Source organism: Melanostigma gelatinosum (genome assembly GCF_949748355.1).
Source record: "Melanostigma gelatinosum genome assembly, chromosome: 13".
NCBI classification, from domain to species: Eukaryota; Metazoa; Chordata; class Actinopteri; order Perciformes; family Zoarcidae; genus Melanostigma; species Melanostigma gelatinosum.
The window spans coordinates 12,222,096-12,238,730 of NC_136646.1; the positions used below are offsets into that span (position 1 = coordinate 12,222,096).

General features: G+C 46.6%; 1 protein-coding gene across 2 annotated transcripts; it reads right to left on the bottom strand.

Annotated features, from left to right (window-relative positions):
- Positions 1 to 651: 651 nt before the first annotated feature.
- atp6v0a1a (ATPase H+ transporting V0 subunit a1a) lies at positions 652 to 13,467 on the bottom strand. Of its 2 annotated transcripts, XM_079281962.1 has the most exons (22): positions 13,374 to 13,467; positions 12,079 to 12,252; positions 11,560 to 11,638; positions 11,302 to 11,399; positions 11,069 to 11,197; positions 10,322 to 10,404; positions 9,666 to 9,792; positions 9,492 to 9,574; positions 9,286 to 9,379; positions 7,872 to 8,084; positions 6,318 to 6,468; positions 5,916 to 6,055; positions 5,621 to 5,787; positions 5,431 to 5,521; positions 5,095 to 5,213; positions 4,773 to 4,989; positions 4,561 to 4,668; positions 4,351 to 4,458; positions 3,789 to 3,833; positions 3,245 to 3,362; positions 2,984 to 3,155; positions 652 to 1,645 (listed from the first exon to the last, which is right to left on the bottom strand). In XM_079281962.1, the coding sequence occupies exons 2-22, from the start codon at positions 12,193 to 12,195 to the stop codon at positions 1,552 to 1,554; spliced, it is 2,553 nt and encodes an 850-aa protein (XP_079138088.1). In that variant the 5' UTR covers positions 12,196 to 12,252; positions 13,374 to 13,467; the 3' UTR covers positions 652 to 1,551. The 2 variants fall into 2 exon arrangements, with proteins under 2 accessions (XP_079138088.1, XP_079138089.1); XM_079281963.1 differs by lacking the exon at positions 3,789 to 3,833.
- Between the last annotated feature and the right edge of the window lie 3,168 nt (positions 13,468 to 16,635).

A 16,635-nucleotide genomic window follows, 5' to 3' on the forward strand; every position in this document is an offset into this window, starting at 1 on the left:
CTCATTACATGATTGCCTGTAGACGGCTAGACCGAACGAATCCAGTCGATAAAACAATGATAAGCGACATGTTAAAGAAAAGGCTCATTGTGCACAAAATACATAACTGTAAATCAAATTACAAGTGCCCCTTATGGGTCGTTTCCTATTCGTCCGCCAAATGAATGGCCAGGATCATGTTTCAGGCACAAAGTTCAGCAGGTACTCAAGATGAATCCACAGACAATGGTCTGTGCTTTCATTACAACTTCTAACATACAGAGGGGGGAAACACAACACTCCGTTCTCACGGGCCACTGCAGCTGCAGAGCCTGTTCAACAGCACCACCGTGAGGCGCGACGACACATTGAAATCCTACCGTCCCTGAAGGCACCATGCAGGGAGACGGGGTTGATTGAAGCCGAACCGCGGTACAACATTGAGGTACTTCTACTCTTTTATTTTTCAAAGGAAGATACTTTTATCTATCTATACAATATGACTATAAAAATATAGAGATTCTCAAGCTATTTTCTGCATAGTGAGTACCATCACCTTAGTGTAGTATTACTACTTTTACTCAAGTTAAGGCTTTGAATACTTTCCCTTCACGCTTGAATATCACCACTGTGGCAGATTGATCAGAGAAAATGACACAAGAAGAAACCCACAACTTAATCCAGCGCGTTCCAATTTATTGACTCAGAGATGCACAATTAAAATGTGGGTGGAAAATGATTTCTCAGGATTGAGTTTTATTTTAAAGTGTCAGCAGTTTGCTGTTCTTACTCCCATCTAAGTGCGACAACAACATTTTTAAACTTTAACATACAAATGCAAATCAGCACACTGTTGCTACAGAACGTCCATCTATGGATCCCCCTTCATCCTCACCGTGTAGACCGATAGAGAACACATCACTTAACACACAGGACATTTATGGCAATGCTATTAGCGCGCTACGCAGGATTAAACGTCGGTGCGTCGCCGCCTTTAAAGCACTGACTGACATCCTGATTTAAGTGTAATTGTATGCCCTTTGGACCTTTATAGCTCTGGGTGTGAGGTCAGTGCGCAGTGTGGTAGAGGTGTCAATGATTTGTGCAGAACAATGCAGAGAGACAACAACGTGGAGAGGACAGACAGGAAAGTTGTAAACCGTAAAGTGACACATCTGTCACTTTACTCTGAATAAGCGCCAAACAAGATAATCAGTCAAGACACTTGCACAAAACACCTCGTTTATGACGGTACTGCCACCAAGGGGGAACAAAGAACGCAGATTTTATAAAGGAAAGATGTGCATAAATACTATTAAACTCAATAGAACAAAATGACTTCACTAAGACAAGACACACAACTGATTACAGATAATGCTATTTTTCTGAGGAACGAATAGTAATTTGTGAGTAGATAGGAAACATGTGGTAGTCTGACGGATGAGCTTGTGGAGTGTAACTCATGGAAACTGCATCTCTCACACACAGAAAAAAAAAAAAAATCACTATTCAACTTCACGCAGATTCTCAGGAGACGAGCGCCATCGACTGAAGAAGACGAGTCGTCCCAACTCATTCCTCGAACCTCCCGTCCAGGATGCTTTCGAAGGTGAAGGGGAGGAACTTGAAGCCCTGGCCAACGTAAAACTTGTTTTGGAACTCCACCCTGGAAACAAAAATTTAAATAAAAGGTCCAATCAAAGCAACACAATGACCAGGAAGCCTCTCTCACGTTAGTGGTGATGGCGGTCAGGTCGGGTAATGCTGAGGGCGTTGTTACCCCCCCACCCCCACCCTGCTCTTCATTCCACGGTCCCGTCTACGTCCCTGCTGCCTGGACCCGGTCCCAGGGTCAGACACATAAGCCTCTCCTCCCCTCTGGAAAATGATCAGGCTCCATTTCTAAAAAAAGATCCAGCGCGAAGTGACGGCTGGATGACCTTTAAACCGAGCAGCCAGGAATACCTGCCGCTGCATAGTCTGGTCCGGTGCAGGAGAGAGACGAGGACGGGAAAGTCGTAAAGATATTACTGCACATAAGCTTCTGCGCTCAGGAACAATCCAGACTGGTGCTATTCATAGTGTTAAACAATTCCAAAAGAGTATTTAGACTTGAAGGTACATACAAAGTCTTCTCTGCACTCAATCTTCCCATAGACGTACTTCTATTCTTCAATTAAATAGTATATCAGTGTTAACATCTCTAGACAGCTGAGCAGTTTAAAAAGGGTAAAGAGGCCAACTTAACTTTCCTCCCCCTCTACTTCGGCAAACGTGTGACATTACAGACTCACATGATGTCACGGTGCAGTCACAGGAAATAAAATATTTGGACTGGCGTTTCATGTTCGCTTCCCCGCATTCCAAGCTGCACCTTATTGTCTCTGAAGGGCCATTCAGTGAAAGCCGAGTCAGCCGGCATTCCGGCGGATGATAATCATCCAAAAGGGTAATTATAGAGGAGCGGCGGTAACACAGGCACGCTCTGGAAATGTGCCAGCGGATTATAAAGCCAGGACGACATTCAGCAAAGCCTGACAAAGATATTAATGAGGGGGGGGGGGGGGGGGAACAAAAGGCTCACGTGTGCCTCAGCAAAGAACGTTCTGTTGCCACACAGAACAACCCGACATGTTCCAACTTGTAATTGGGACACGCCCTTGTTGACACGTGTTCAACTTGACTTTTATTTACAGATCTTCTTTTACAGTTTCCTAAAAACATGGTTGTCGTCTACGCTGGATTTACATATTAAGTACAAACTGTGGCCCTTGAACTATTTATAATGCAGAGAAGAAGAAGAAGAAACTGGTCCTTCTTTGGCTGAAGTCGTCACTTACAAACAGAAGCATCCGTTCCCGGGTTGACCTGCGGATGGCGCTGTAGAGCTGTGCTTTACGGCGCTTACTGTCCTCTTTTTAAAATAGCAAATCCAGTACGCAGGAACTTAAATGAATGCTCATTTGACCAAACAGAAAATGAACAAAAACAATACTCGACTCACCAGTGCAGTCGCAGTGCATGCAGGAAGGCTGACAAGCCCTCCATTATGAGAAGAATGGCAACTGTGAGAATGGCGAAGAAGAAAAAGACGATGGCCAGAACGAAGAAACCTCCGAAGCCGCCGGTAGTAAAGCCGATGTGCATCACCATGGTCCACAGCACTTCTGACAACTCTGTGCGTGGGACGGAGAGCGAGAGAGCACATCTGTACATCTGTACTCAAACCTGGACATTCAAAAAAGGGAGGAAAAGTGTGACTTACGTGCGTGAGCCAGGCTGAGGGCCCAAAGCCTCAGATAGGAGGCCGTGTTGGAGATGCAGCCCAGGCAGTACTCTATGGTGTGGATGGCCTGATGGACCGCCACGTCCCCAAAGTTAAACTGCAGGATAGATACGGAACATTAAAATCTCTACAGAACTACATCTCTGCAAACAGGTCCTGAGGTCCACGCAGGAGGAGTCTGCTTCAGTGTGTGTGCACGGTCATACAGCTAAAGAGGATAGGAAAGCCATTTCCCACGGTAGACAAGCAAAGCCTCTTAAAATGAGAAGAGACACCCGTCCTCTTAGGACCTAGAGTATCAGCTGCCCTGCTGATCCCTCATGCATATCACCATGGTATGAGGCGTCCCTGCGTCCTGCAACCCACGCTTAAGACAAGTGACTCTCGGAACACACCGACTAACATACGCAGCTAAGCGCAGCAGGCAGTGGTTAACAGCGTACGGAGACGACAAAGCGAGGGGCAGAAACAGACAGAATTGCTAGACATGCACTTTGACGTTCAGCGTGAGCTCCTGTCCTACCTCTTCCTCCTCTCCGGCCTTGACAGCAGGTGACAAAAGGCAACGCTTGGTTATTGACGGCACACACACAGATCGGCAGACAGACGAGACACACACCAGTGTAACAGAGAAGTGAGAGGAGAAATCAGTTACTCACTCAAAAAGAAAAGAGGGTTAACTTCACAGGACGACAACACATCTTACAATTAACCCGGGGGGCGGGTCCATAATTCAGCACAACAGTTTACGTTAAAGCTCTCCAGGATTTCCCAGATTCCACAAGCAAACAAAATAAATAACAAAAAAAACTATTTCTCAATATTGTTTCCTTTGATCTTAAAGTGACAGTGTTAAACCTGTTGGCCAAACCAGACAGTCATCCATAATTGACGTCTTTCGTTGCCACACTGGAAGTGGAAACATGAGGTATCGGTTTCCAACTGGAGCGGCTGAATTATTCAAAAGATGTGAGGAGATCCTATAACCCCCCCCCCCTCTCTCCCCCACCAAACGGCTGGGTTGCCAGTTCTCTGGTTGTGTGAGAAAGAGGGAGAAAACGGCATCAGGTGGAAGTCAGTGTTACCTCAGGCTCCTCCTCAGAGTGCTGGGAGAGCTGGTCATGCTGGATGATTTCAGCCTGGTCATCGGTGGGCCCGTTGCCCACCCTGATCCCTCCAAAGCCGTCTGTGCCCTGACGTAGAGGATAAGCAGAATAACTCAATTAATAATTAAAAAAAGGGATTATAATTGAGGTGCAATGTGGTATTTCAAGTCACACCGCTGATCATCTTACCAGGTTTTTCCGCCACAAATGCTGTCTCCGCAGAACCAGAGTTTTCACTATTAACATACAGGGAACACACGCCAGGGCGATTACCACCAAGAGCGATTGTATGGCCATCTACACGGAGGAGAGAGAGGAAGAAAAGCAGGACAGTGAGGACTTGCCGAGGTTCATTTCAGGACAAAAGGGATGGACGGGTGTCACGAACAGGTGCGTCTGACCTGCCCTCTGTAGAGAGGCTTGTTGCTGGGGTCGTTGTAGTTGAAGAGGAACATGTTAATGAAGGCGATGAGGAGACTGGGAGCGTCCTTGGATATGCTCGCGTCGTACCAGAGCCACTTGTAGAAGATCAGACTGACGAGGTAGCCGAACAGACTGGCCATGAAGACGATCTCTGGGATGAATCCCAGGAAGATATTCAGCGGCTTCTTGAAGTACCTGCGGAGAAGCACCACCATTTTATTTATTTTTTTATGCATTATTGCCAACGGTGACAAAGAAATACAAGAATTTTAAGCAGAAATGTTGGACGAAAACTCTCACAGGTGGTTGAAGAGGCCGAGAGAGACTCCGAAGAGCATGTGGATGACTCCCAGGATGACGGACATCTTCATCTTGAACGAGTTCAGGAATGTCAGCTTGTTGGTGGCAATGTTCCATATCTGAGAGACAACATGGTCAAAGATGGTGAGTGTCCAAGAACCAATCTGTCCATTGTGAGAGGCTTTCTCCTTTAAACAAAATCCAATAAACCTTATACTAGAGGGAAGCTAATGTTAGTGCCACCATTATCTTCAGCAACAAGCCATTATTTATGATTCATTTCTTAACAGATATATAATCATTTGCCAAGACAAACAACAAAAGAAGAATATTCACCGGATCGATGCCGATGGGGTACGGCCCTTTGAACACTCCCTCTATTGTCGGGTCCAACTGCAAAACTTTATTGTCTCGCAGCGTTTCGAACCTGAACGGGATGAGAGCGCCGGTCACTTTCGTGTCTCGAACGACCGCACAGCTACAGCAGCACACCGGGGTCAGCGACACCGGGGTCAGCGACACTTACGTCCAGTTGGCCTCCAGCCGAGTGTCGAACATGGGCCTGACGCTCCAGCCGGAGCCGAACACGTTGAGGGACTTGGAGAAGCAGTCGTTGTAGATGATCCCGGTGTAGACGGAGAAGACTCCCATCAGCAGGATGATGTAGCGGCCCGCGAACACCATGCTGAACATCTGCCACAAAACCACCAAGGAGAGACAAGCAGGTTTCTATGAGCGTAAAGCCACAGAAGCTCGGCACAGCTGGATCACCAGTGAGGACGGCGTAGGGCTGATGGGATGGTTGTGCCGGGGACCCGTACCTCGTTGTCGTTCTTCTGGGCCGTCAGCCGGTTCTCCCGCAGCACAAGGTACAGGGCAGCACAGGTCATGAGCACCCCGTGGCCCAGGTCGCCGAACATGACCGCGAACAGGAAGGGGAAGGTGATGATGGTGTATGGCGCTGGAGACAGGGAAGTATGGAGGCAGGCGTCACATGAGGGGGAAGGGGGGGGGGGGGGGGGGGGCAGTGTGGCGGGTGAAAGAACACAAGAGTGACACGATAAACGGCAATGATGACGGGTGATGAGGCAGCATGCCTTTTAAGTTACGTTTAATACCTCAGGCAGCTGGGTAAACGGACTTTTAAATAGAAAAACTGCCTCGACAGATACACGACAACAGGTAATGACAGACAGAGAATAAGGCGCGACACGTGATCTTACCTGGGTTAATCTCACGGTAGTTGCCGATTCCATAGGCGTCCACAATGTTTTGGAAGCCGGAGGTGAACTTGTTTGTCTTGTTAAAGGTAGGTGGGGTCTGCTTAGACTGCATCCTATTGAGGATGGAAGGCACAGTGGAGCCGCTCTTCTCCTAAAGCACAGAACACAGTGGCATGTAACACAGTGGCATGTAGCACAGTGGCATGCAGCACAGTGGCATGCAGCACAGTGGCATGCAGCACAGTGGCATGCAACACAGTGGCATGCAGCACAGTGGCATGCAGCACAGTGGCATGCAACACAGTGGCATGCAGCACAGTGGCATGCAGCACAGTGGCATGCAGCACAGTGGCATGCAGCACAGTGGCATGCAGCACAGTGGCATGCAACACAGTGGCATGCAACACAGTGGCATGCAGCACAGTGGCATGCAACACAGTGGCATGCAGCACAGTGGCATGCAGCACAGTGGCATGTAACACAGTGGCATGTAGCACAGTGGCATGTAGCACAGTGGCATGCAGCACAGTGGCATGCAGCACAGTGGCATGCAGCACAGTGGCATGCAACACAGTGGCATGCAACACAGTGGCATGCAGCACAGTGGCATGCAACACAGTGGCATGCAGCACAGTGGCATGCAGCACAGTGGCATGCAGCACAGTGGCATGCAGCACAGTGGCATGCAGCACAGTGGCATGCAACACAGTGGCATGCAGCACAGTGGCATGCAACACAGTGGCATGCAGCACAGTGGCATGCAGCACAGTGGCATGCAGCACAGTGGCATGCAGCACAGTGGCATGCAACACAGTGGCATGCAACACAGTGGCATGCAACACCGTGGCATGCAACACAGTGGCATGCAACACAGTGGCATGCAACACAGTGGCATGCAACACAGTGCCATGCAACACAGTGGCATGCAACACAGTGGCATGCAACACAGTGGCATGCAACACAGTGGCATGCAGCACAGTGCCATGCAACACAGTGGCATGCAACACAGTGGCATGCAGCACAGTGGCATGCAGCACAGTGCCATGCAGCACAGTGGCATGCAACACAGTGGCATGCAGCACAGTGGCATGCAGCACAGTGGCATGCAACACAGTGGCATGCAACACAGTGGCATGCAACACAGTGGCATGCAACACAGTGGCATGCAACACAGTGGCATGAAACACAGGATTACGACACACGCTCGGTTTGTCTTTCAAAAGACCTGAACTACGAGCGCAGTGAAACCGAAACTTGCGCGACGTGTATGCTGTCACCATGGCCAGTTGGGATTGCACAGCTGAATAAATACACAGTGGATGATTTGTATTTGAGAACACACAAACGCTTGAGTATACTGCAAACACCCAGTCTGCACTGACGTAGTTCAGACCTGTGTGCGTTTCAAACCCCGGCTCTGCTGCGCTCAATACGCGACCAGGTGAACTTTAACTACTTACTACGAATAAAAAGGGAGGCCTTGTCTGACTGCGTCTTCCGATCGGAGCTAAACAGAGTAAATGGCGAGTGCTTTCCTTAAACTCGGCTACTCACCGTCCCCCTGCGCAGAGCAAACTGGATGGAGTCCATGTCAGAGACGGGACACCACACCTCAGCGATCAGACACTTCTGAGTGACGTCGATGTTGCAGAGGTTGAGGGTGTGGTAGACGGCCTTCATCTTCCTCACCTTGATGAACCACACTCGGACCGTCTTGGCCGCAGCTTGCAGGACCCGCTGCCTGTGATCCTCGGTCTGGTTCAGCACCTTCGGAGGGAGGCAAGAGTAGAGGTGGCCGTTGGTCGGAATGAAATCATAAAAATATATACGATTGTATTAGAAGTGATATTTGTCTGTTATCTGTCACAGTTATTGCTGCCTATCTTGGCTATTTAAAAATAGATTTTGAATCTCATTGAGGCTTTTCTGGTTAATAACTCAATAAAATCTGTGGAAAGATCAACATCATCTTTACAGTTCAGCTGGTGCCAAAAATGTTGAGACAATTGTCCGCTGTGGGAGCCAGAAACACCTTTCCCTGCCATGTTGGTGAACCCTGAGCTTGTCTATGAACTACAAGCGGCTCTGAGGACGAGAAAGCCATTATTCTCTTCATCAGGAATGACAAACTTAATGTTTACTCACTGTACTATTAGAAGTAAAATGCTATGAAAAGACATCTCTCATCTGTAAATCCATCAATACAAAGTCAAAGCTATGTGAATAAGAATGTCCATGAATCAGAAAAAGCTGCTAAACATAGCATGCATTCCTCAAACATTCCCATTTAAATGAGTCCCATGTTAAAGAGCAACAGGCTGTCTAATCCATTAGGTGTTCCCGAAAGAGATGCAAGATATTCCCAGGTATGCGGCTGTATGACTCACATTTAAAGCAGAGTCCCATGATCAGCAAATAGCAGGATATCTAAGCTCTGCACTCTCTGTGGGTGGGCTTAACGGCCCACCCATAGCCGACTGCTGTGCGAATAGTATTCCTCATTCAGCCCCTCGTGCCCACGTAGCGACCAGCAAAACAAAACGACGCCGGACGGTGAAGCCGTGAGAGATTCACTTCTAACAGACTGCAGCAAGTACAACAAATGTGATCCCTGTGATATGCGGGTGTTGCGCGTGTGTGTGTGTGTGTGTGAGAGACATGATGTAAAACACCAGTTCTGATTGCCTTCCACATCTCATCGTGTACATGAAGTCTATGAGCCGTCACTTGTGCAACCTGAATGAAAACGTACGTCTTGTAAATCTGGCGTCAAGACAAGAGAATAAACGGTTGAGCGTGAATGTGTTAGACGTCTTGTGAAATTTCCTCTACAGACGCTTTCCAGTGGATGTCTAAAGAACTCTTTTGCTGATGAGGCAGAAACAAAGAAGAGAGAAGTAACTGATTCAAGTTTTTTCCTGTGTTAAATGAGTCGACATTGTGCAGCTGTTTTCCCTTTTTTTTTTACCATTTGCAGGTCATCAATGCGTGCATTCACCCCTGCCAGCATCTCTTTCCTCTCCTGGGACGTTTCTGGACACGGGTACAGCGTTGCTCTGAACCTGAAGACGGATGAAAAAGAAGCACTTATAAAAAAAAAAAAATTAAAAAAAAAAGGATCCGTTGGCCGAGAACACTTCCTAAAAGTGCGCTCAACGTTGGCGAGTCACGTACCCCTCGCAGATCTTCTTGACCCGATTCTTGAGCTGGTCTCCCTGGAAGAAGATGATGAAGACCGACTTGTGGACCTGGTCGCTCTGTGGGAACATCAGGACTTAATAAATCACTGGAACCGGCATCAACGTCCGACCCACTTTCACAAGACATCGGTGCCGAGACGGTACTGACCGTAGTCGGGTCCTCCAGAGGATCTTCGATGTCCGCCTGCCTCAGGAACACGTTTCCTCGGCAAACCCTCCACAGCATCCTCTCGAATGTGGGAACGCGTTCCCTGCCAATCACTCCAGCCACAAATCTAGAGCAGAGAGGACGCTTCTGTCACAGTTGAATTACAGAAAAGCTACAATTATCAAATGCTAACAATGTCTCCCCTTTTATTTCTATACGTCATACACCGTACATAGATCCTTTCTGATGTGTTAAAGCCTGGGTCATTACTTCTGCTTGAACATCTGGAATCGGCCTGATGTGAATGACAAGCAACCCTAATTACTTGCTCGACAAAAGAGTTTAAAAACCTCTTCTATAAGTGCCTTTCAGTGAGACCGGATGGCCGTGTTTTGTGCGTCTATTCTTCGGCTCCGTCTGAAGGAAGAGCTGCTCTCAGTGATAACACGGCCTGAAACGTCTACGCTTTAATAAATCACATCTGTGAATTGCGAGTAGATTTAAGGGACCTGTGTTGCCTGATTAAGCTGGGCAGCCTGAGCCGGTGTGTGCGAGGTGATTGGCTGGTTGTTGTTTTTTTTTTTTAAACACAGACAGCAGAAGTGCAGAAATCTCCTTAATCCTTTTGAATGGGGAAAGAGAAAAAGCAGACTCACCCCAGTCTGAGCGGAGCTATTCGGTGGGGCTCATTGGGGTCCAAGAGGGTGTTGGACTCGTCCAGTAAACTGGGATCCTCCATCTGCACGAGAGCCGGTTCATTTCCACATGAATGTTGAGATTTGAACAGGAGAACAGCAAAGAGCCAGTGTTTGTTTTTCCAGCATAGACGGTGACTTTTCTCCAGTGAATGAATAAACGGACGTGTTTTCGGCTCAATGATTCACCTCAACTAAAGCCCACAACAACTTGTAAAAGATGACTTAGCGTTGTGTGTCAACACAGTTTTGAATGTGAAGGCAATCAAGTGGAATTGATGTTGGGCAAAGGTGGGCAGGCGAGGCTTTGCTCCGGAAAAATTAATTTAAAAAAAAATAAATTATACAGCAGTGGAATTACAGCTTATTAACTAATGTGACTGGCTAGTGTAAATGAGCAAAGACCATGTGAGCAACTGTAAACAATCACGAGTGACCGACCTTCTGCCAGATCGAGCAGCAATAAATGCTCGTGTGTGTGTGTGTGTGCATAGCAGACAGCTTTTCAGCAGAATCTGAATCACACCAAAGCAAACCAGAAGTGTCTGCCTTCAGACTAAAACATGAGTAAGTAGTACCGTAGTAATATTAAATAGTTTCCCAAGATGCATTTGGAGGTCTGAGATGTTAAAACAGTGGCGATTAACAATTCTAAAAATAAAAGCACAACTTCTCTTTACAAGGCCTACGTGCACAAGTCAAGCTGACCTCGTCAAAAAACTGCTGCGTGCGACGCAGGATGTGCTTGAGCTCGGTCAGCTCCAGGAAGTTCTTCTTCAGGGCTTCTTGGTTGGTGTTGATTTCCTTCAGCTCATTCTCCAGCTTCTCAAACGTGGCCTGTGTTGAGACATACAGAGGGGTCAGCAGAAGGATGCGCAGAGAGAGCTCACTGTTTATCTTTAAGGGGGGGGGGGGGGGGGGGAGGGAGAGAGAGCAGTCACCTCCAGGTCGATCATGTCTCTTGGGAAAGGGACTTCCGGGTTCTCTCCTGTGTCAACCATCGGGATGTGTGCCTTCTTTATTTCTTTCTCCACGAATCCTGCGAGAAAGAAGTAACAAGGATAAAACAAAAGAGGCGTACAGGGTGGGAATACAATTCTTAGAAAGTCTTGTGTGTGGTTAAGGAGACTGAGCAGCAGCATTTATTTCCACACAGGGCTCCGGTGATGGCAGTGGAGGACATTTGTGAGCTCACTTACTCAGTTTGCGATCCATCTCCTCACATCGTCGCACTTCATTGACAAACTTCCGTTGGAACACATTCACATCAGGATTTAGCTGCACAAAAAAAATGTAATAAAACATAAGTGAGGGTCACACCAGTACAAAGAAAACACACTTACATCAGCAACCCAAGCTGCTCCAATATGAATTATTGAATGATGTGCTCAAATTCTGCATACTTATCCATTGACTACCCTATCAATAATATCGCCTTTTATGAAGTATAATCCGATGAAATTATTAAGATGCCACTGGTGGTGCACAGACCTACTCTGTTCCAGCCCATCCTATATTCTAGCACAAAGCTTCCCTCAGGGCTCGTCAGCAATGGGCTTCCTCATGTGTGGAATGAGCAAGTCAGCTGTGCGCACATGATGAACACGATGCTGACGGGGTCGTTGTTTTTTGTTAAATCACCACGACGAATGACTTTAAGCATGAAAACGGCAGATAATAAAAGCAATCAGGATTCAGCAGAGCAACAGTAGACTTACGTCACGGAACTGCACCATCCCGATCTCGCCCAGCTCGCTGACACAACAGTAGGCGGCCTCTGACTGGAGGAAGAGCTGAGCCAGCGTCATCTCTTCACTTCTGAAGAGCTCCCCCATGTTGCTGAAGGATGAGAGCGCTCTGCACCCTTAGAACCAAACGGGAACCTCTGGAAACTGAACATCGATATATACGGGCGATTAGTCGGCGAGACGTGACGGGTCGGAGAAGATCCAGTCTACACTTTTCTCTGCATGGCACCCTGGTGTCAAGACCACTAATGAGGGAGGCCTAGTCAGCTCGGTGTTAGTTTAGTACAAGTGTGACAAAAGGAGGAAAAGAGAAAAATAAACCAGCTTGCCCCTCGTGCTGATCTCATGATAGGTGAAGGAATGTCGTTACACTCACAAAGTGAACCATCGCAATTAAGGGATGTAAAATTTTAATAGTTTAAAAGATTAATCGTTAATCTCGTTAGAATGCGGTTTACGCAATAGTTGTCATTTGACACTAAAAGGTGAAGGTTTTCTCAGACTAGCTGAGCTTACCAGTAGAACCACCACAGGGCTCATCTGTGGATTACAAGGTATCACGTGACCAGCAGCTCGAGTAAGCCTCAATTCTCACACTGCCTCAAAGCAAAGGGCACATCCACTGGTTCAGCATTAACACAGCAAAACAGGTTTAAATAACACAACGAAACCTGACAAAACTAACGATTCACAGCCAAGACTATTCGTATCTATGTCATCGATTAACAGATCGGGTATCAAACCCTTTTTGTAACTAGTTTAGCGACTTTACCCAGTACGATAGTTAGTTAATGCCTAACCAACATTAAAACGACACTGTCACATCTAACAGGGCACCGATCCAACCACTATTAACATCACGTGATGCAATAACTTAGCATAGACACACAATCACAGACTAAATAATCAGCGTCAACGGTATATTGACAGTTAGCAAAGAGAGTATAGCTAGTTGACGGGTGCTAGTTAGATTAGCAAGCATTAGTTAAAGTGCAATTTAAGAACACGATGACATTATACAACAGAAAAGTAACAGCAGGGGTTGATATTTACTTATTCTGACATCATGTTGTCAGTTATCTCACTTACATTACTGTTAACCTGCTTCAGTTAGGACTTTAAAGAGTGTGTGGGGCGAAGAAGAGAGCTAACGCTAACTTAGCGCATCTGTTGATCAATATTTGACGTAGCCCACATTAATAACATCAACGCTGGAGGAGTTTAAGCAATTCATTTGCCGTATGAATAAACAACAGTGTTCTTACTGTTAAAGCGGAGCTTCAGTCTCTCTCCTCCTTGGTTTCCTTCCTGGTTTCCTGTGCTGTTTGTTGTGGACTGGTGGCGGTCGGTACTTCACAGCTGACAGCTCTTCTTCTTCTTCTTCTTCTTCTTCTACTGTCTTTGAGGTTTCACAGCAGTTGACTGCTTCACCGCGTCGTTACTGCCTCCTACTGGACATAGCATTCCTTAATAATGTAGACTAAACTGTCTGAGAAGTTCGATCCTTTTAACATTGTTAAGCTGTCTATGTTTGCAAATTCATATTCAAATGCTAATATATTGCATCCCGTGTACTGTGGTAATTACAGCCACACTAGTGACTTTAACATATATCCATTTTATGTCTTAAAGCCACTGGGGGGCGAACGGGAGAACTTGTTCGGACGCGTGTTCCACAAACATTTCACTGTCCAATGCGCTGTCTGGCTTTCGATCCGTTGATCCATTTATTAACATGCATATTGCCACCTTAACAGAGTACCACAGGTTACTTTACAGGATACTATAAGACCTTGAAACTACAAGCTCATATGCCGGCTGACACGCTACATTGACACGATAAGACCATAACAAGGTCAAAAACGCTTAGCTTCCCGTCCACACACACCTGATTCTCATTACCAGGCCCTTACCTATATGCACTTTAGGTCAATGTGCCACCCACTGTTCAATGTAGCGTGGCAGCCGGCATATGAGCTTGTAGTTTCAAGCTCCAACAGTAAGTAAAGAAAAGTTCAAGTGAGTTGCAGGTGTGGATGCTGACCATAAAGTAGCACTTTGTTGTGCAATAACGTCACGCTCAGTTGCAAACTTGTTAGCGACACCAAGCTAATGCAGTCTTAATATAACACAGCCTGGATACATCAACACATCTATGTAACAGTTTAAAGATGAACTGAGCACTATAAAGTACACAAAGGGAGGATTCAATGCAGGACTGTTGAGTGTGTGTTGCTTTTTTATTTTAATGAGCAGCGTGAGTCATTTGAGTTTGTCAGCTTGGTAGATTGTCTTCATGCCGAGCTTAGTGGCTTCCAAGGACCCAAGAAAAGGTCTTAAATCATATATTAGAAGAAAAGATATTTGACACATTAAATTTATAGATTTTAAATTGACTTCAGCATAAAGTCCCTCTAAATATGACAGAAGGATGGAGGCACTGAGGCAAGTTGTATCTGTGTTTTACTGCTGATGTTCACTCACTAACTCATGTGACATAATCCCATCTGTGTTTCTGCGTAGCTGAACTGATTGAAAACATGGATAAGAAAACAACCTGGGACCGTTTCTACACTGAGAGCAGGAGCAGCACAAACACCTTCAAACACTTTGAGTGCTTCTTTGGCTTCGATGCTGTCCGGGACTTCATTATGCCCCTATTGCAGACCAAGCCACACCCAGACGGTTTGCTGGATACACGCTGTGGCACTTCTGCTCCAGGGCCCTGCATTTACAGACACTCTCCTCTCCCGGTCCGGGTCACTTGTGCAGACATTTCCCCCATAGCTGTGCCACTAATCCAGGAACACGTCCAAACCAAAGCCATTCAACCTCACAATCTTTCCTCTCGGCTTGAGTTCGTAGAGCTGGACTGCACACAGCTCCACGAGCACTACGGTTGTAGCAGTGTGGACCTTATAGTTGATAAGGGCACCACAGGCGCCTTGCTGAGGTCTACGGAAGGGAAATGGAAGGCCAATCAGGTGCTGAAGCAGTGTTTGAAGGTGTTGCGGCGCTCAGGGTCTCTGCTCCAGTTCTCTGATGAAGACCCTGATGCCAGGCTGCTGTGGCTGGAGACCGAGGCACAGGAGCCAGAGGTGATGGCAGCAGATGTTGGGGTGCAGGAGGTTGGGGAGCTAAGGGGAATGACTTACTACTGCTACCAAGTGACTCCTGTACCGAGTGTAGCAGGTGGCTAACTTATTGGATAAATCCAGTAGCCACACGTCGTCACAGGAAGTCAATTTCAATCGAATTATTTTAAATTGATGATAATTTGTTATTTAACACAACTATACGAAACCTTGACAGCAGTTGACGTTATGCTAGCTGGTTGTAGCTCAGTGGGTTGTAGTTGAACACTTTTCTGGATAAGGTCTTCCCTATCCTTGTGATAAACCTCCAAATATTGCTTTAATGTATGTTAGTAATACCGTCTTCTCATTATCTAACAAATGATTTGGTGAAAATTCAATCATCAACGATGATACGCACAAGCAAACAGAGTCTCTCTCTCCATTTCTAGTGATAAGTGCCTGTGGTGCTCTGTATAATATTTTAATTTCATTTTTGGGCAGTCTGATGAAGTAGATATCCACCATAGTTTCCCTTAGACTTGGAGAATTGACTGGATATGAAACAATTCACTATAGGTATTAATTCCATCTCAGTACAACTGTTTTGGCTTCGTTTTGATTCAAAGAAAGCTCATTTGCACGTGGACGCTGTATTGAAGCTCAATGCCTTTGTAATGAGTGCAGTGACCTCATTCATCCACCAGGTGGAGACACGGGCCGTGTTTATACATGGAAAGCTGAATAAAGTGAGGTTTATTTTTTCTCTTCTTCGGCTGCTAGTTCAGTAAGTTTTGGTTGTAAAGTGATGAGACATATATTGTGTGACTCTGTGAAGTCTCAGCTGTTATAGTGCTGGCGCACAGAGGCTCCGCGAGTTGGTGCTTGGACGTGTGCCTCTAAATTTTGCTTTATAATCACGAGACCTTTAAAATCTAGATTTGAGTAAATTCTTCCACCAAAATCAAATAGTTTACAGGATATTCAACCTTTGAACCTTTGTTTCATTATAATACATTTAATACTTGAGTTCTGTCTTCCCAGGGCTTGTATAAAGGCAATAAAGTAACCATAAATATAAGATATGAGTTCACACTTCTTACAATTCGTCCTCAGCGTTGTTTGTTTTGTCGTTTTGCCGCTCTTCTTGCTTCTTCGCGGCACATTGTGTTTGTCCGTCTTCTAGCGCTCCGTAGAGTTCTGCAACAAACAGCGCTTTTAGCATAAACGCCTCCGTGCATGCTCACAGCTTGTGAGCCATCTACAAAGGGCCTGCGCCACGCTGTCTCGCGCGAGTACAAACCAAGCTTACGAGGTGGAGTCTGGTAGAGATATGCCTCCCTGAGCTTGGGGACAGATTGGGCGGAGCCCCCGTCAGCAGGGTGGGGGGGGGGGGGGGGGGGCTCGGGGGCCGGGTGGAAGAAGGGAAAACTTTTGACTGGGTGGTTTCACA